Genomic DNA, 20570 nt, shown 5'->3' with positions numbered 1-20570 from the left:
GTGGTTTTTACCTTTTTAAAAGGTTGTAGAAAACAAAAAAAATTATGCTGCAGAGTCAGTATGTCTGCAAAGCCTAAACTATTCACTCTTCGGCCTTTTACAGAAAAAGTTTATTGATAGTTCTATATTATACTGCTAACAACTACAAGCAACCTAGAAAAACATGTCAGAGTGTGTGATTGAATGGTATGCAGCCATTATTGATCATGTTTTTGAATAATATTTAATGACCTCAGGAATTGCTTATTCATAATGTTAAGTAAGGTAGAAAACTAACTGCAATAATCATCCTAATTTTGTAAGAACATAAAAAATATGTCTGTATAGGAAAAATAAAAACTCAGAGGAGTGCTCCCAAATTTATTAGTAGAGATATTTTTGAGTGGAATCATGAATGATTTTTATTTCTTTCTATGTAAAGTACTCCTTTTATAAAATAATTCTTTAAAAATTTTTCAATATTTTAACTGAGAGGGAAGCATTTAGGAAACAGTCCAATAAGGATGTAGAAACCAGTTTATGGTACTGTAGATGTAGAAGCTGGACTCACTAGGAAAAAACTTATTTTGCATGTGTACCCAGTAAAGCAGAAACAGTAGTGTACTGTTCAGTACTGTTTGAATAGTTATAGTAGAGAACAGATTTCTTAGAGAAGAAAAGAACCAGTAACGAAGTCAAACTTGGCCAAATGGTTGAGTGCAATTTAAGAAGAAGTCAGTTGTTAAAGGAGTCATGGACCTTTTACCTGTGGCTGATGAATTTAATGGCTTAGTCAGCACAAATCTTCAACATTTAGTTGCATGTGTGTGAAATCAAAACTCGTAACATTCTCATCTTTAATATATTTTAAAGGAATTGATACTCAAAGTAAATTTATTAAAAATTGAGGGTTAATTACATAATATATTAATAGATTTTTGTGCCTTAATTGCCTTGATTTCTCTTTATCTTTAGGAATTGCAAGAAGTCACTTCATAAACAACAGCCTTGTAAAAGTCCATTGTTCTTTACCTGATCATTTCTGTTCTGTCTTTAAGGTCTTTTTGGTTCATCACGGGTACAATATGTTGTAGATCATGCAATGAAAATTGTTTTTCTCAATACTGATCCCTCCGTTGTAATGACCTATGACACCGTTCAAGGTTTGCATTCTGTGTGGGCTCTGCGGAGAGTCAAAACAGAGGTAAGGGTAAAGGCAGATCACTTCTTAATAGAAAAGGATAGTTAACACTAAAAACTTTGCAGGTTTTTAGAAGAATCACTTGTGAAATTGGTTGAGTGCCTTAGTTAAAAAGATGTATCTTTAATAACTGGCAACTACCCTGCATTCTCACAAGGAAATTGCCCTTTTAATCTAATTATTTTCTGCCTCCCTCCCCCTTTTCATTTTGACTTAAGGAAGAAAATGTTGTTTTAAAGTTCTCTGAACAGGGGGCCACCCCACAGAATGTGGCCACCAGCAGCTCGCTCACAGCACACCTCAGAAGCCTCTCCAGGGGAGACTCCCCCGTGGCTTCCCCCTTCCAGAACTACTCCTCCATCCACAGCCAGAGTCGCTCAGCCTCCTCGCCCAGCCTACACTCCCGCTCGCCTTCCATTTCCAACATGGCAGCTCTCAGGTGAGAATTAAGTGTGGAAGCATTTCCTTGCTTTAAACAAGACATCCCAAGAAAAAGATACCTTCTTTTAAAACTTTCTCTTGTGATTTGAAGGATTTAAAATTTCTGTTGACAGATCCTGAGTATCTTTTAGAGAAAACAGCATTATTCCAGTTGTGCTATTTTTACTAAGACTTCCAGGCCCACTGTGTTACTTTTTCACTGAGTCATATTTAGAAACTGCCAGTGCTTGTTGTAAGAGTGCCTCATTTTTACCACTAAGTGGCAGCTGTTTGGTGAATTTTTTTTTTTTTTTTTTTTTTTTTTTTGTGGTATGCGGGCCTCTCACTGCTGTGGCCTCTCCCGTTGCGGAGCACAGGCTCCGGACGCACAGGCCTAGCGGCCATGGCTCACGGGCTTAGTTGCTCCGCGGCATGTGGGATCTTCCCGGACCAGGGCACGAACCCGTGTCTCCTGCATCGGCAGGCGGATTCTCAACCACTGCGCCACCAGGGAAGCCCTGTTTGGTGAATATTAATTACAGAAATTTTTTGGTACTGTTTTCTTTTGTCTTAATTTGCATTAGCTTTTCTTTTGTTTTTGTTAATATCTGTCTGGTGCAATAGGGACATAGTTTTTTTGGTGTGTATATGTTTGAATGTATAGGAACATAGTTTAAACTTTTTTGAATATTATTGATATAAATAATTGATTTTCTGAGGCAGAAAATGAACTGATTTTCAGTTAAAAAAAAGAATTCTAACAGGAATTCTAAATCTTTAGAATATAATAAAGCATGTGGACAAACCGTTTAAGTAGCTACTCCTTTTTAAAAAAATTGTATTTCTGACTGGGTTTATGTTATGAATACTCTCCGTACATAGAATTTGGAAAGCTTTATTAGGAAGTGTGTTCTGTCAGCCTGCGGTATTAATTGTGGTGTGCTCTGTTCTCTTTATTTTGCAGTCGTGCTCATTCTCCAGCCTTAGGAGTGCACTCTTTTTCAGGGGTGCAAAGGTTCAACCTTTCAAGCCATAATCAATCTCCAAAGAGACACAGTATTTCTCATTCTCCAAATAGTAATTCTAACGGCTCCTTTCTTGCACCAGAAACAGAGCCAATTGTTCCTGAACTTTGTATTGACCATTTATGGACAGAAACGATTACTAATACAAGGTTTGGAGTATATATTTTTATATTCAAAGAAAAATGATACTAAAAGTTTTAGAAAATACTTGGTATTTTGTGTAAAGCTTCCTTTGAGTATAAGCAGTTATTAATATTTGTAAACTACATAGAGATATGTATTAAAGGCTACCTCATTTTCAGTAGAGGATGTTAGTGATATTAAGGTGATCATAAAAATATTCTTTTGTCATTTGCTATTTCTTCCTTAACTTAGTAATCTCTCAGATTTGAGGTGTTTGATGTTTTAGGGAGAGACAACTAATTTCTATAGATTAGGAAACTTGGGAATTTGTAACATTTTTCTTCAGTTTTGTCTTTATGTTAGTTGAGTATCAGCTGTTTTTCTGGGAAACACAGCTCAGACCTCTGTTCCATGTGACCTTCTTCCTTTTATGTTCTCTTTAACTATTCATTCAGTCAATGCCAGTGTGTGTGCTAGTGGCTGTGGTTTATCAGCAAATAAGTTGCTGTCCCTGTCCTCAGAAAGAGACAGCTGGAGGATGATGGCACTGCTCATCTGTTGGTAGGGCTTTGGAAAGATGACTAGGTATTTCCTGGGTGGGTAAGCGGGGCAGTACACAGTAGTTAGAGGGGATCAGAAGAAAAGTGCAGAAGTGTGAATGTGTGGTTTGTTCAGGGAATTTAAAATACCCTCCATTTGTTTGTGCAGGAGGAGGGGAAAGGGCTGCGAAAGAGGAGGTGGAGAGAGATGGCCCTTTGGGCTGTTCTGTTTGATGAGAGCTGTAAGAAGGTGCTTTATATGTGGGTCATAAACTCAGGGGTCAGAGCAGTCACTTATCAGTGGTGATGGAGGCAAGACAGGTGGATTGGAGTTTATGGAGTGTGTAGACGTTGGGTTCCTGGAAGGCCTGTGGATGAGCTTGCAGTTGCAGGGGTTCTGGTAACTCTCTGGAATCAAAGATGGTAATCATGGGTATGTGTGGTGTATAGGCCTTTTCTTTAGGAGAGGGTTTAACATTCATTAGATTCTCAGAGTCTGTGACCTCCGAATAGTTAAAACCAGGCTATGTAGAATCAGAAGAGGGCTAATGACTAAAGTCTTGGAAACTTAAGATTTGGCGGGGGGAGGTAAAAAGGGATAAAGCTGCTGCAGAGAGACAGAGCAAGAGAGGTCAGGTGGGGGAAGCAGCAGGACATGTCATGGAACACAAGAAAAGTGGCTTTTGAGAAGAAGGTGCCAATGTTGCCAGGTGCTGGTGAAGTGTGGCACTCTTAGGTGAGCTCAGAGAGGCAGTACCTGGATGGCAAGGTCACTGGTGACCTTGGCCAGAGCACCTGGGGGTGGGGGTCTAGGGTGGAGTGGAATGGGGTGGAAAAAGTAAATGGGGACTGAGGAGGTGAACATAGATATACAGACTGTCCAAGGAGTTTACCTTTGAATGGGAATGGGGATACAAAACTAGCTGAGGGAATCTCAGGGTCAAGGGAGAGTTTTGTTTTTCCTGAACTATGTTAGAGAAAATTAGTCTTCATTTTTGCCCTTAAATACCTAAGTGTGTTTCTCTAAATAAGGACATTTTCTTACCTAACCATGCTACCATTTTTACACCCAGCCAAATTTACAGTAAGTCCTTTATATAATCTAATATTTAGTCCATCTTTGTATTTAAAGATTCATTTTAATATGAGAGAGTAGGCTACGAAAAGACTATATACCCAGAGCAGGGAAAGCACTGAAAATACAGCTGGCTGTGCGGCCTTAAGCTATCCTTAAGCTTTCTACTTTCCAAGTAGAAAGACAGGCTCATGTTCTTAGGCTGGCAGGTCCAGGATAGGCAGTTGGAGGAAAGGAAAGATGTGAGTACAGTGTTGAAGTATGTTCTATTTTTATATATATAAAATAAAAATTCCTTATAAAATAAAGATTCCTTATATATAGAATAAAAATTCTGTAGAATAAAAATTCCCTGTATTTAAAAATCATTTGTCTTTAAATACCTTATTGCTAAGTTGGATATATTGCAGATCCTTATGGTACAGAGTTACAATGAAATTCTTGAGAATAGAGAATTTTTGAGTATGGGTTAAAAAAAAAGGGATGAAGTGGAGCCTAATCTGAGAGAGAGTGAGGATAGATTGGAGAGGTCATGTTATAAAACGTCTGACCCCTTAGACCCTGTAAGAGGTCTAAGATCTCTTCAAGTTTGCATGATTTTAGCAGTAGGCGGCTTGAATAATGTGGAATTAAAAAGTCTGTTGGTAATGATTACATTTATTGTAATTTTTCCCCAAAAAAGCTGTGTAGTGGACTCAGAGTCAGAGAGCTGAAAGGAATCTTAGAGATCATGAAGTTCAATTCTTAGAAGTGCTTTTGTGTCTTCAAGATTATTGCTGGCCCAAGTAGTATTTCCTGTAGAATATTTTCAAAGACTTTTAATAATTACTATGGTAGATTTTTAAGTGAGTGCCAACAGTTTCTTTATTAATATATCTATTACAGGGAGAAAAATTCACAGGCCTCAAAAGTCTTTATTACATCTGACCTATGTGGGCAGAAATTCTTGTGCTTTTTAGTAGAGTCCCAGCTCCAGTTACGGTAAGTGCATTTATGTATCTCATTGATTTGGTATAAGTAAGCTTAGGACTATTTTTTCTTTTTCTTTTTCTCTCTCTCTCTCTTTTTTTTTTTTTGGCTTAAGTAGCTTTATTGAAATAATTTACATACCGTAAAATTAACATTTTTAAGTGTATAGTTTAATGATTTTTAGTAAATTTACAGTTACGCAGCATTACCACACTCCAGTTTTAAAAATTTCTATCACTTTCAAAAGATGTCTTGTGCTTGACTTGCATTCAGTCTCTGTTCCCATTCCCAACCTCAGGCAACCAGTGTATTATAGGCTTTCTGCCTCTGCAGATTTTCCTTTTCTGGAAATTTTATGTAAATAGAATCATACAATAGATAGTTTTTTTGTGTCCACCTTCTTTGACTTAGCATGTTTCTTAGGGCCTACCATGTTGTAACATGTATAAATATTTTATTCCTCTTGCTGTGTAGTATTGTATAAATATACCACATTTTGTTTATCTAGGCATTAGTTGATGGGCATTTGATTTGTTTCCACTTTTCTGACCGTTTTGGACTATGACACTATGAACATTGGAGCCAAAGCCTTTGTGTGGACATACATGATTTCATGTAGATAGATAGGTATAACTAGGAATGGATCAAATGATAAATTCATTGTAAACTTTTAAAGAAATTGCTAAATTTGTCTTCCAAATAAGCTGTACCATTTTACATTCCCACCAGTAATGTTTGAGTGTTCCAATTTCTTCATCCTTGACAAGATTTTTTTTAAAATTTTTGAATATTATTTTATTTATCTTTTTATACAGCAGGTTATTATTAGTCATCAATTTTTTACACATCAGTGTATACATGTCAATCCCAATTGCCCAATTCATCACACCACCACCCCACCCCCCTGCGGCTTTCCCCCCTTGGTGTCCATACATTTGTTCTCTACATCTGTGTCTCAACTTCTGCCCTGCAAACCGGTTCATCTGTACCATTTTTCTAGGTTCCACATACATGTGTTAATATACGATATTTGTTTTTCTCTTTCTGACTTACTTCACTCTGTATGACAGTCTCTAGGTTCATCCATGTCTCAACAAATGACCCAATTTCATTAGTTTTTATGGCTGAGTAATATTCCATTGTATATATGTACCACAACTTCTTTATTCATTTGTCTGTCGATGGGCATTTAGGTCGTTTCCATGACCTGGCTATTGTAAATAGTGCTGCAATGAACATTGGGGTGCATGTGTCTTTTTGAATTATGGTTTTCTCTGGGCATATGCCCAGTAGTGCGATTGCTGGATCATATGGTAATTCTATTTTTAGTTTTTTAAGGAACCTTCATACTGTTCTCCATAGTGGCTGTATCAATTTACATTCCTACCAACAGTGCAAGAGGGTTCCCTTTTCTCTACACCCTCTCCAGCATTTGTTGTTTGTAGCTTTTCTGATGATGCCCATTCTCACTGGTGTGAGGTGATACCTCATTGTAGTTTTCATTTGCATTTCTCTAATAATTAGTGATGCTGAGCAGCTTTTCATGTGCTTCTTGGCCATCTCTATGTCTTCTTTGGAGAAATGTCTATTTAGGTCTTCTGCCCATTTTTGGATTGGGTTGTTTTTTCTTCAATATTGAGCAGCATGAGCTGTTTATATATTTTGGAGATTAATCCTTTGTCCATTGATTTGTTTGCACATATTTTCTCCCATTCTGAGGGTTGTCTTTTCGTCTTGTTTATGGTTTCCTTTGCTGTGCAAAAACTTTGAAGTTTCATTAGGTCCCATTTGTTTATTTTTGTTTTTGTTTCCATTACTCTAGGGGGTGGATCAAAAAAGATCTTTCTGTGATTTATGTCAAAGAGTGTTCTTCCTATGTTGTCCTCTAAGAGTTTTATAGTGTCCGGTCTTACATTTAGGTCTCAAATCCATTTTGAGTTTATTTTATTTATTTATTTATTTATTTTTTGTGGTATGCGGGCCTCACTGTTGTGGCCTCTCCCTTGCGGAGCACAGGCTCCGGACGCGCAGGCTCAGCGGCCATGGCTCACGGGCCCAGCCGCTCCGCGGCATGTGGGATCTTCCAGACCGGGGCACGAACCCGTGTTCCCTGCATCGGCAGGCGGATTCTCAACCACTGCGCCACCAGGGAAGCCCGAGTTTATTTTTGTGTATGGTGTTAGGGAGTGTTCTAATTTCATTCTTTTACATGTAGCTGTCCAGTTTTCCCAGCACCACTTATTGAAGAGACTGTCTTTTCTCCATTGTATATCCTTGCCTCCTTTGTCATAGATTAGTTGACCATAGGTGTGTGGGTTTACCTCTGGGCTTTCTATCTTGTTCCATTGATCTATATTTCTGTTTCTGTGCCAGTACCATATTGTCTTGATTACTGTAGCTTTGTAATATAGTCTGAAGTCAGGGAGTCTTATTTCTCCCGCTGTTTTTTTCCCTCAAGACTGCTTTAGCTATTCGGGGTCTTTTGTGTCACCATAAAAATTTTAAGATTTTTTTGTTCTAGTTCTGTAAAAAATGCCATTGGCAATTTGATAGGGATTGCATTGAACCTGTAGATTGCTTTGGGTAGTATAGTCATTTTCACAATATTGATTCTTCCAATCCAAGAACATGGTATATCTCTCTATCTGTTTGTATCATCTTTAATTTCTTTCATCGGTGTCTTATAGTTTTCTGCATACAGGTCTTTTGTCTCCCTAGGTAGGTTTATTCCTAGGTATTTTATTGTTTTTGTTGCAGTGGTAAATGGGAGTGTTTCCTTGCTTTTTTCTCTTTCAGATTTTTCATCATCAGTGTATAGGAATGCCAGAGATTTCTGTGCATTAATTTTGCATCCTGCTACTTTACCAAATTCATTGATTAGCTCTAGTAGTTTTCTGGTAGCATCTTCAGGATTCTCTATGTATAGTATCATGTCATCTGCAAACAGTGACAGTTTTACTTCTTCTTTTTCGATTTGGATTCCTTTTATTTCTTTTTCTTCTCTGATTGCTGTGGCTAAAACTTCCAAAACTATGTTGAATAATAGTGGTGAGAGTGGGCAACATTGTCTTGTTCCTGATCTTAGAGGAAATGTTTTCAGTTTTTCACCATTGAGAATGATGTTTGCTGTGGGTTTGTCATATATGGCCTTTATTATGTTGAGGTGGGTTCCCTCTGTGCCCACTTTCTGGAGAGTTTTTATTATAAATGGGTGTTGAATCTTGTCAAAAGCTTTTTCTGCATCTATTGAGATGATCATATGGTTTTTATCCTTCAGTTTGTTAATATGGTGTATCACATTGGTTGATTTGCGTATATTGAAGAATCCTTGCATCCCTGGGATAAATCCCAGTTGATCATGGTGTATGATCCTTTTAATGTGTTGTTGGATTCTGTTTGCTACTGTTTTGTTGAGGATTTTTGCATCTATATTCATCAGTGATACTGGTCTGTAATTTTCTTTTTTTGTAGTATCTTTGTCTGGTTTTGGTATCAGTGTGATGGTGGCCTCATAGAATGAGTTTGGGAGAGTTCCTTCCTCTGTAGTTTTTTGGAAGAGTTTGAGAAGGATTGTTTTAGCTCTTCTCTGAGTGTTTGATAGAATCACCTGTGAAGCCATTTGGTCCTGGACTTTTGTTTGTTGGAAGATATTTAATCACAGTTTTAGTTTCATTAATTGTGATTGGTCTGTTCATATGTCCTGTTTCTTCCTGTTTCAGCCTCGGAAGGTTATATCTTTCTAAGAATTTGTCCATTTCTTCCAGGTTGTCCATTTTATTGGCATAGAGTTGCTTGTAGTAGTCTCTTAGGATGCTTTGTGTTTTTGTGGTGTCTGTTGTAACTTCTCCTTTTTCATTTCTAATTTTATTGATTTGAGTCCTCTCCCTCTTTTTCTTGATGAGTCTGACTAATGGTTTATCAATTTTGTTTATCTTCTCAAAAAACCAGCTTTTAGTTTTGTTGACCTTTGCTATTGTTTTCTTTGTTGCTATTTCATTTATTTCTGCTCTGATCTTTATGATTTCTTTCCTTCCGCTTACTTTGGGTTTTGTTTGTTCTTCTTTCTCTCCTTCCTTTAGGCATAAGGTTAGATTGTTTACTTGAGATTTTTCTTGTTTCTTGAGGTAGGCTTGTATAGCTATAAACTTTCCTCTTAGACCTGCTTTTGCTGCATCCTGTAGGTTTTAGATCGTCGTGTTTTCATTGTCATTTGTCTCTAGATTTTTTTTTTTTTTTTTTTGCGGTATGTGGGCCTCTCACTGTATTTGGCCTCTCCCGTTTTGGAGCACAGGCTCCGGATGCGCAGGCTCAGTGGCCATGGCTCACGGGCTTAGTTTCTCTGCGGCATGTGGGATCCTCCCGGGGCATGAACCCATGTCCCCTGCATCAGCGGGTGGACTCTCAACCACTGCGCCACCAGGGAAGCCCTCTAGTTATTTTTTGATTTCCTCTTTGATTTCTTCAGTGATCTCTAGGTTATTTAATAATGTATTGTTAAGCCTCCATGTGTTTTTTTTTTTTACATTTTTTTTCCTTGTAATTCATTTCTAATCTCATAGCGTTGTGGTCCGAAAGGATGCTTGATATGAATTTCAATTTTCTTAAATTTACTGAGGCTTGATTTGTGACCCAAGATGTGATCTATCCTGGAGAATGTTCCGTGCGCACTTGAGAAGAAAGTGTAATCTGCTGGTTTTGGTTGGAATGTCCTATAAATATCAATTAAATCTGTCTGGTCTGTTGTGTCATTTAAAGCTTCTGTTTCCTTATTTATTTTCATTTTGGATTATCTGTCCATTGGTGTAAGTGAGGTGTTAAAGTCCCCCACTATTGTGTTACTGTCAATTTCCTCTTTTATAGCTGTTAGCATTTGCCTTATGTATTGAGGTGCTCCTATGTTGGGTGCATAAATATTTGCAATTGTTATATCTTCTTCTTGGATTGATCCCTTGATCGTTATGTTGTGACCTTCCTTGTCTCTTGTAACATTCTTTATTATTTTTTTAAAATTTATTATTTTATTATTATTATTATTTTTTTGTGGTACGTGGGCCTCTCACTGCTGTGGTGTCTCCCATTGCGCAGCACAGGCTCCAGACGCGCAGGCTCAGCTGCCATGGCTCACCGACCTAGCCGCTCCGCGGCATGTGGGATCTTTCCGGACTGGGGCACGAACCTGCGTCCCCTGCATCAGCAGGCGGACTCTCAACCACTGCACCACCAGGGAAGCCCCATTCTTTATTTTAAAGGCTGTTTTATCTGATATGAGTATTGCTACTCCAGCTTTCTTTTGATTTCCGTTTGCATGGAATATCTTTTTCCATCCCCTCACTTTCAGTCTGTATGTGTCCCTAGGTCTGAAGTGGGTCTCTTGTAGATAGCACATGTATGGGTCTTGTTTTTGTATCCATTCAGCAAGCTTGTGTCTTTTGGTTGGAGCATTTAATCCATTCATGTTTAAGGTAATTATCGATATGTATGTTCCTATGACCATTTTCTTAATTGTTTTGGGGTTTTTTTTGCAGGTCCTTTTCTTCTTTTGTGTTTCCCAGTTAGAGAAGCTCCTTCAGCATTTGTTGTAGAGCTGGTTTGGTGGTGCTGAGTTCTCTTAGCTTTTGCTTGTCTGTAAAGCTTTTGATTTGTCCATCGAATCTGAATGAGATCCTTGCTGGGTAGAGTAATCTTGGTTGTAGGTTTTTCCCCTTCATCACTTTCAATATGTCCTGCCACTCCCTTCTGGCTTGCAGAGTTTCTGCTGAGTAATCAGCTGTTAACCTTATGGACGTTCCATTGTGTGTTATTTTTCCCTTGCCACTTACAATAATTTTTCTTGATCTTTAATTTTTGGCAGTTTGATTACTATGTGTGTTGGCGTGTTACTGCTTGGGTTTATCCTGTATGAGACTCGGTGTGCTTCCTGGACTTGGGTGGCTGTTTCCTTCCCCATGTTAGGGAAGTTTTCGACTATAATCTCTTCAGATGTTTTCTCTGGTCCTTTCTCTCTCTTCTCCTTCTGGGACCCCTATAATGCGAATGTTGTTGTGTTTAATGTTGTCCCAGAGGTCTCTTAGGCTGCCTTCATTTCTTTTCATTCTTTTTTCTTTATTCTGTTCTGCAGCAGTGAATTCCACCATTCTGTCTTCCGGGTCACTTATCCATTCTTCTGCCTCAGTTATTCTGCTATTGATTCCTTCTAGTGTAGTTTTCATTTCAGTTATTGTATTGTTCATCTCTGTTTGTTTGTTCTTTAATTCTTCTAGGTCTTTGTTAAACATTTCTTGCATCTTCTCAATCTTTGCCTCCATTCTTTTTCCGAGGTCCTGGATCATCTTCACTATCATTATTCTGAATTCTTTTTCTGGAAGGTTGCCTATCTCGACTTCATTTAGTTGTTTTTCTGGGGTTTTATCTTGTTCCTTCATCTGGTACATAGCCCTCTGCCTTTTCATCTTGTCTGTCTTTCTGTGAATGTGGTTTTTGTTCCACAGGCTGCAGGATTGTAGTTCGTCTTGCTTCTGCTGTCTGCCCTCTGGTGGATAAGGCTATCTAAGAGGTTTGTTCAAACTTCCTGATGGGAGGGACTGGTGGTGGGTAGAGCTGGGTGTTGCTCTGCTGGGCAGAGCTCAGTAAAACTTTAATCTACTTGACTGTTGATGGGTGGGGCTGGCTTCCCTCCCTTTTTGTTGTTTGGCCTGAGGCAACCCAACACTGGAGCCTACCTGGGCTCTTTGGTGGGGCTAATGACAGACTTTGGGAGGGCTCATGTCAAGGAGTACTTCCCAGAACTTCTGCCACCAGTGTCCTTGTCCCCATGGTGAGCCACAGCCACCCCCTGTGTCTGCAGGAGGCCCTCCAACACTAGCAAGTAGGTCTGGTTCAGTCTCCCCTGGGGTCACTGCTCCTTCCTCTGGGTCCCGATGTGCACACTACTTTGTGTGTGCCCTCCAAGAGTGGAGTCTCTGTTTCCCTCAGTCCTGTCGAAGTCCTGCAATCAAATCCCACTGGGCTTCAAAGTTTGATTCTCTAGGAATTCCTTCTCCTGTTGTCAGACCCCCAGGTTGGGAAGCCTGATGTGGGGCTCAGAACCTTCACTCCAGTGGGTGGACTTCTGTGGTTTAAGTGTTCTCCAGTTTGTGAGTCACCCACCCAGCAATTATGGGATTTGATTTTACTGATTGCACCCCTCCTACCATCTGATTGTGACTTCTTCTTTGTCTTTGGATGTGGGGTATCTTTTTTGGTCAATTCCAGTGTCTTCCTGTCGATGATTGTCTAGCAGCTAGTTGTGATTCTGGTATTCTCACAAGAGGGAGTGAGAGCACATCCTTCTACTCCCCCATCTTGGTTCCTTTCGACAAGATTTGATATTGTCATTTTCTTTGATTATAGCCATTCTGGTGGGTGTGAAGTGTTTTTTAAAAATTTTATTTATTTATTTATTTTTTGGCTGTGTTGGGTGTTCGTTGCTGCGCATGGGCTTTCTCTAGTTGCGGTGAGTGGGGGGGCTATTCTTCTTGCGGTGCACAGCCTTCTCATTGTGGTGGCTTCTCTTTGTTGTGGAGCACGGGCTCTAGGCACGTGGGCTTCAGTAGTTGTGGCACTGTGGGCTCTAGAGCGCAGACTCAGCTGTTGTGGTTCACGGGCTTAGTTGCTCCACGGCACGTGGGATTTTCCCGGACCAGGGCTCAAACCCATGTCCCCTGCATTGGCAGACGGGTTCTTAACTTCTGTGCCACCAGGGAAACCCCTGAAGTGGTTTTAATTTACTTTTCCCTAATGACTTATGATGTTGAGCATCTTCTCATGTGCTTATTAGCCTTTCATTTATCTTCTTAGGTAAAATGTGTATTTATATATTTACCAATTTATTGACCTTTAATTTTGAAATTATTATAGATCACAGGATGTTGTAAAGTAGTAGAGGTCCTGTGTAGCCTGCACTTTTTCCTCCAGGGGTAACATCTTCCATATCTATAGTGCATTGTTAAGGAAATTGACATTAGTACAATCAACGGGCCTCATTCAAACTTCATCAGTTTTGCGTGTACTCATTTATGTGTGTATATGATTCCATGAAATTTTATCATGTGTAGATTTGTGCGAACACCCAATCAATATTCAGAACTTCTTTATCACCTCACAGATCTCCCTCATGCTACCCACTGTAGAGTCACATACACCACACCCATCTACCACAGTCCCCAATCCCTGGTAACCACTAATCTGTTCTCCATCTCTATAATTTTGTCATTTGAAAATGTTTTATAAATGGAATCATATAGTAAGTAACCTTTTGAAATTGGCTTTTTACAGTTAGTATAATACCCTTGAGATCAGTAGAGGTTGTTGCATATATCAATAGTGTATTTCTTTTTTAATTTGAATATTTAGATGTGTAAAGTTTCAAGAGAGTAATGATAAAACCCAGCTCATCTTTGGCTCCGTCACCAACATACAGGCAAAGGATGCAGCTCCAGTGGAGGTAAATGCAGGCACATTTCTTGAGAAGTTGAAAATCATTGTGCTTTATAATTCGAACAGATTGGAAAATAAAATTTTTGCCTTTTATTTTTTTTTTAGAAGATAGACACTATGCTGGTCCTGGAAGGCAGTGGAAACCTGGTGCTGTACACAGGAGTGGTTCGGGTAAGTAATAAATAGCATTTCATGCTTTTAGTAGGACTACTTCCTTAATTATTATTTTTTAATGTTACTTTAGTTTGATATTTAAAATTTGTTACTTCCTGTCTATAGAATTTGGCAGAAGATTCTTGTAAGAGTTGACAATGAAGTCTTCAATTTAGGTTGGGACTTATTTGGAGGTCTAGGACTCACTGTCATTAGATGGATTGGCACTAGGAAAACAGGGCAGTTGGGGAAACTAATGAATATAGATAACTTTAAAAAAAGAAAAAAGTTAATTGAAGTTTTATAAAGAATATAGTTTTGAAATTGATGTATGGGTAGCTTTCTTAAGTCTCAAAGTTTAGTTTCATTGTATTAAATGTATAATATATGTTGTCTGTGTCTTTTTAAACAGTTGTGAACTTTACATATGGAATAATGTAAATTTTACAAATTTAAATTATGAAATTTAAATACAGTTTGAAGGATAATGAAGCAAACATTCATATAACTGCTACCCAGGTTAAGAAATAGGACGTTGCCATATGTTTACAGTCGCTTGGATTTTCTTTCCTCATTGTATCCTCATCCCCCAGAGATCCTTACTTGGAATAAATCACTCCCTTGTTTTTATTACTAGTTTTTGCAGTTATGTATGTATCAGTGATGAGTAAATTGTTTAGTTTTTCTTGTTTTTGGATTTTCATATGAAGAAAACATACCACATACTCTTCTCTGACTTATTTTGCTCAACATTATATTATTTTTAGATTTATTTGTGTTGATGTGTAGCTGTTGTTGACTCATGCACTGTTACCTAGTTTTCCGTTGTATGATTATACCAGAATTTTACCAGCCACTAGGGTTGTTTTGCTGTTTCCTCTAATAAACAATGCTTTAAAAGTAAAAAAAAAAAAAAAAAAATCTCCTAGCCTTTAGAATATATGCATATTTGGGCTTCCCTGGTGGCGCAGTGGTTGGGAGTCCGCCTGCCAATGCAGGGGACACGGGTTTGTGCCCCGGTCCGGGAAGATCCCACATGCCGCAGAGCGGCTGGGCCCACGAGCCATGGCTTCTGGGCCTGCGCGTCCGGAGCCTGTGCTCTGCAACGGAAGAGACCACAACATTGAGAGGCCCGTGTACTGCAAAAAAAAAAAAAAAAAGGAATATATGCATATTCAACTTAGCCGCATGGTGCCACATTGTTTTCCAAAGTGTAGGTTGCATCAAGGTTGCAAGGTTATACTCCTTGCCTCCAACAGTGTATGAGAACTCTCGAAGTTTCTTTACATTCTTGCTAACCCAAAGTACTGTTAGCTTTTTGTTTTTGTTTTTCTCAAATTGGTGCCTCTTTACAGCCAGGTGATAATGGAAGTCCAGGCTCCCACCTGGCCTTTGCTCACAGGGCGAGGGGTGGGGTGCAGTATTTTCCTATCGTGTTTGTCTGGAGTAGGTTGTTCATTGTCTAGAAGTTTTCTAGCTATTCCTTTCCTGATTGGGTCTTTTTTCCTGTCTGCTTCCGTAATGAGTTTGTGGTCTGCCTCAACTTCCACGTTACCTAGAGGCCAGTTTGAGAACCAAGTGGTGTTATAGATCAGTGTTTAGTTCTCAGATCTTTTACTGTGTCATTGTTGGTCACTTTCACACATGGGTCACTCATTGTTGGTCAGTTTCACAAAAACTTTATATATACTAGTCCTTCTGTCATTTTTGTTTTTTAATCCTAAAAAACACACCAGGATTTCATATACGTATTTAGAAAGTCCTTTTCTCTATTTCCTTCCTCTCCATTCCTCCCCCCACTCCCTAGTTGGGACAGTGAGGGGTTGCTGCTTTGTTATTGCAGGGTAGGGATGGAGTAGAGTGCTCCACCCACAGTCTCTGGAAGAGGGAGGGGAGAGGTAGGCTGCTTTTTATTATATAGAGGGAGGATGAAAGCCAGGCTCTTCCCCCTTGACAGTTGCTGCACATGGTGGGGAGGTGGAGAGGGGCTGCCTTGTGGCAATGAGAGCAGAGCTTTGTCCGCAGTGTCTGCAGCTGCAGTGCCTGAGGGGAGGCGATGCCTCATGGTTACTGCATGGCTGGGCTGGAAGATAGGCCTCCCCGCCTGTCTCTGTGCTGGGGCAGGGCGCCACCTAGTCCTTGCAGGTGGGATGACAGGACCCTGCCCATAGTCTCCAAACACAGCTCCTGATGGGGCGGGCCCTGAGGGCTGTGGCTTTTTCTGTGTGTTTGCCTGAAGTGGGGCAGGTGGGGCGAAAGTGTTTCTGCCCTGCTCAGTCTCTCTTCCTGACCAAGTTTTGGCCAAAAGAGCAAGGTTTTCATGGGCTCTCTTTTGGTGTGTGCCTGTGGGCATTTCTGGGTTGCAGGCCTCTTGAGAGCCCAAGGCCTGGTTATATAGGGAGTTGGAGAAACGAAAACAAAAGCTAGGGAATTCATAGTTCATTCCTGGTTCTCAGGCCCTTAGCCAGTCAGTCTTCTTTCCTCACCTTTTGGAGTCTTCTGCTAGTTACATCATACATTTCATGCAGATTTTGTTGTGGTGGTAATTAGTGGGAGGAATAGCAGGGAATGTGCTTATTGCATATTTTTATGACCTGGAGTGGGGGTGGTCTCTGATGGCTTTTTAAAAACTTCATAGATACTAGTTCTCCTGTCATTTTTGTTTTTTAATCCTAAGGATTTTATTTGGGCAACTTCTGTAATTCTATTAGCTTTTGGGTAGTATATTGACATAAATATGTATATTGTCAAAATTCGACTTTAGTTCTGAGTATCTCCTTTTAGTCTTATCAAGAGTTTTCAGCCTGTGTGGGTGTGAATTTCTGTTGTGTTTTTCCTGAGAACCCTGTGGGTAGCTGAAAGGAAGGGAGTGGGTAGCGTGGATTGCTGGCTCATTTTTTAAGGTCAATGAAGTTTATGTAAATTTTTTTTGAGGATGAAGTATTTGAAAGTTTATGATAAGACAGATTGTGAGCTAGAGAGCACGGTTTGAATTAGGTTGGATTTAATATCTTGAGTATCGCTTCAGCCTAAATTTTTTGGCTCCCAAGAAGTAATTGATGTCTTTCTCTCTGCCTGGAAAATACTTAACAAGACTGATGCTTATAGTCTCTGAAAGCTTAGTGTCTCTGCTGCCTTTACCACCAATGAGGTAGAAAAATGCATAGTATACTTGAATTTTGTATAGTGTCTTGACTATATTAACGTTCCCCCTGTTTCCTGCCCCCAGAGAAGTCCTTAGTTATGTAAAGAAGGAATCAGACTAAGAATTTATGCCAAGATATTCATATTTGGTTGGTAGAATTTGATACATTATTAAAATTTTAATTCTCTTTGTTTTTTAGTTGTGTTTGGTGATCATAGACTTTGAAATATCTAAAGGAATATATACTTACGTGCCTTAACGTTTCATTTAAGAACATGATACAGTAGGGAATTCCCTGGTGGTCCAGTAGTTATAAGCCGTGTGGCGTGGCCAAAAAAACAACAACAAAAACATTAAAGCTAATTTTTTTCCGCATTTTTTTATTGCTTAAAGGTGGGAAAGGTTTTCATTCCTGGGCTGCCAGCTCCCTCCCTGACGATGTCGAACACGATGCCTCGTCCCAGCACCCCGCTTGACAGCGTTAGTACTCCTAACCCTCTGAGTAAGCTGCTTGGATCCCTGGATGAGGTAAGACAGGGAGTGGGTGTTGTCAAAAATTAATAGTGTTTTAAAGAAGTTTGGTCAAATATTAGTTCTCTCCATGGTTAACTTTTTTCTGTTTTAATGATGACAGAATTGGAAGTTTGGCTAATGTGTATATTTTCAAACATAAATGATTCAGTAAACATACATTGACTTCCCTTCTGATGTGTAAGGTACTTTTTGAAGGTGCTGCAATGAGGAAAGTGATGCATTCTTTTTCATCTAGGGATCTCACAATTTACTTGGGTGGAACAGATGTACTGTCTGTTTTAAGAGATTATAATTTAAGATAGGTAGACTATTAAGACTTAAGAGGAACAGGAAGTACCATAGGAGATTCACTGATAGGAAGATACATTCTGATGGGATGATGTGGTGGAATCAAAGGCTCCTCTTCTAGAGATGTGTCTACCTTGGTTTGGACCTGGAGGGTAAGTAGGATGTCTGTAGATGGAGGGGGGCTTTGGGGTAAGCGGAATTGCATGGGTGTGGGTGTGGAGGCAGGACAGTGCAGAACATTTTAACACATAGTTGTATCTCCATCTCCCAGCATACAAGTGAAGACTCAAGAAGTCTGTGGAATGAATGAATGCTTATAAAAGTACATGTAGTCTCTTGGGTGAGGCAGGGCAGGGGGTGGGATAATAACAACCTGTTTTCTAGTGTTATCTGTGTACTAGGGACTGTTCTGAGTGTTTTATATGTATTAACTCATTTAATCCCTTAAAACAGCTTTATTAGGAAAATGTTAATCCTTGTTTTACAAATGGGCAAATAGAGAGGTACAAGGAGGTTACTGGTCTAACGACATACAGCTAATAAGTGGTAGAGCTAGGATTTACACTGTCTTCCTAACATGCTCTTGAAAAAGAAAGGATGAAAAGGGTTTTTATTCCAAATGCAGTCTGCAGGGCATTATAGGTTTTTGAGCATGGAGTTAAGAATGTTAGGATTTGTGTTTTAGATAGGTTTATCTTGGGATTGCAGATAGACCAATTAGATCCCAAGTGTTGTAAGACTCTGGGGCTACCTCCTTCCGATTCCTTTCTTTCTCTCCTGATCTTGGTCCCTCAAGTCCAGGTAGTCTCCAGAGCTTTGTAGTGCTGTCCGTCAGATGTGCTATTTTTATCGACTTTTTCTAGTTTCTTTTGATGAGGACCTTGGTCTGCTACAAGGTACTTAGACATGATTAGAGCAGAATGGTTTTAAACCATTATGTACAATTGCTAGACCATATGCAAAAAAGATATATAGTTTCTTTAACCTTAATTTCTCAAAACATGCTTCACATGTGTTGTATTTATGACTTTTTACAGGCTGTTCTATTGTCCCCAGTTCCAGAACTAAGGGATTCTTCAAAGCTTCATGATTCTCTCTATAATGAGGATTGTACTTTCCAACAGCTTGGAACTTACATTCATTCTATAAGAGACCCTGTCCATAACAGGGTAACGCTAGTAAGTATGCATATTTATTTTTAAAAGGTCAGGCAACTTTCCAAGAATTTTGGCTGTTATTTAAAGTTTGTCAGAACGCAGAATTTTGTGAAAAATGGAAACAAATGTTTCTTGTGATTTTTAAAATCTCTTGTAATGTGTCATTTTTTTGCCCTATTTTACTTTAAAGTAGTTCCACCCAACTTTTCTGAAGTTTGTGTATTATTAAAAAATTTATTGAAAACAAAGCTTGTTCAATCAGTTGAATTTTATATGGGCATGGTTTTTGTCTTTCTCTTAAAAGTGAGCCTCTTATTTTTGGTGATGTTGACTCAAGTGTCTATATGAAAATAAGGCAGTTTGTTAAAGATAAGAATTTTTGTAAATGTTTTACAAATAAGTACATTTATTGTTTCTAAAACTTCTAAGTATTCAATTCTGTTTGAAAAATATTGCTTGTTTTTCATTTATTTTATTGCATTTTTGTTTGACAGACAGTCTTGTAAAGCATCAGCTATTTTTAAGACATTCAGAGACTTAGAATGCACAGATTGTATTACTTGCTCTTATTTGTTTCCATTCTTTTCCCTAGGAACTGAGTAATGGCTCCATGGTTAGGATCACTATTCCTGAAATTGCCACCTCTGAATTAGGTATGATTAAGAATCAAACCTCACTTTTGTGTGTTCTTAGTTTGATTTAAAAGATTTGCAGTAATTGCTGATTTACATGAATAATTGGGGTTTTTAAATTTTTTGCTGTTTTTGAAGCCATGAGATGGAGTTTTTTACTGTGCTGGCTGAGAAGCTATAAAAAAGAGCTGGGGGGCACTTTGTGCTGTCCGCTCCATGTGTGCTCTAAGGCTGGGGGAACCCGAGAAGTGTGTGCTAGTTCTGCTTCTGTGAGATTTCTTAGGAAAAAGAAGCCATGCAGTGAGATTACAGTGTATGGACACGCCTCTTGCAAGAAAATCTCAAAAACAAGGAAGCCCAAGCAACTAAAATAGTTTTCGGCATATTGATGGTTTTTAATCCAAAAATATATCTCTCAATTGTTAGATACATTGAAAATTAACATAATTGCCTTTAACAGAATAAAACTTAACATTATAGTAAAAATACACTCAGGAGTATTTTGATAAAATTGGAGTCTGCTTGAATTATTATTGAAATGCAATTTGGAAAGTAATAGGTGAAGAATATTTCTGAACATAGAATAGTAAAGAAAACTGTGGAATTGAAAAGATTTGCCAACAAATGTAAATTAAGAAAAGAATGCTTGTATGATATAAGAAAATTCAGGACATCTATTAGTTTCAAAGTCTAACTGCCAGAGCAGAGCGTTGGCAGATTGTGTGAATTCTGGAATTTGCTAAGTGGGCTAGAATGACTTTTGCGTTTTAGGAAGTATCTTTCATTGGTGTAGTAAATGATATTCTGAGTTTGTATGGAGGTGCCTTGCTTTTCTGAAAGGTATTTAGCCAGTGA

The 20570-nt window shown here is 38.8% G+C and overlaps 1 protein-coding gene across 3 annotated transcripts in view; it reads left to right on the top strand.

The window, feature by feature from the left end:
* The window catches only part of ANAPC1 (anaphase promoting complex subunit 1), a 98221-nt gene that overhangs the window by 8882 nt on the left and 68769 nt on the right, over window positions 1-20570 (top strand). For all 3 annotated transcript variants that reach the window (XM_059079069.2, XM_059079066.2, XM_067007232.1), the window contains 9 exons: window positions 1038-1183; window positions 1399-1619; window positions 2565-2774; window positions 5248-5343; window positions 13723-13813; window positions 13912-13977; window positions 17498-17632; window positions 18964-19104; window positions 19676-19736. In XM_059079069.2, the coding sequence (XP_058935052.1) occupies window positions 1038-1183; window positions 1399-1619; window positions 2565-2774; window positions 5248-5343; window positions 13723-13813; window positions 13912-13977; window positions 17498-17632; window positions 18964-19104; window positions 19676-19736 (1167 nt within the window). The remainder of the gene's footprint in view (window positions 1-1037; window positions 1184-1398; window positions 1620-2564; window positions 2775-5247; window positions 5344-13722; window positions 13814-13911; window positions 13978-17497; window positions 17633-18963; window positions 19105-19675; window positions 19737-20570) is intronic.

Source organism: Kogia breviceps, chromosome 11 (assembly GCF_026419965.1).
Source record: "Kogia breviceps isolate mKogBre1 chromosome 11, mKogBre1 haplotype 1, whole genome shotgun sequence".
Classification (NCBI taxonomy): domain Eukaryota; kingdom Metazoa; phylum Chordata; class Mammalia; order Artiodactyla; family Physeteridae; genus Kogia; species Kogia breviceps.
Note: the sequence above shows the minus strand (reverse complement) of the source record. Positions and strands in the feature narration are given on the sequence as shown.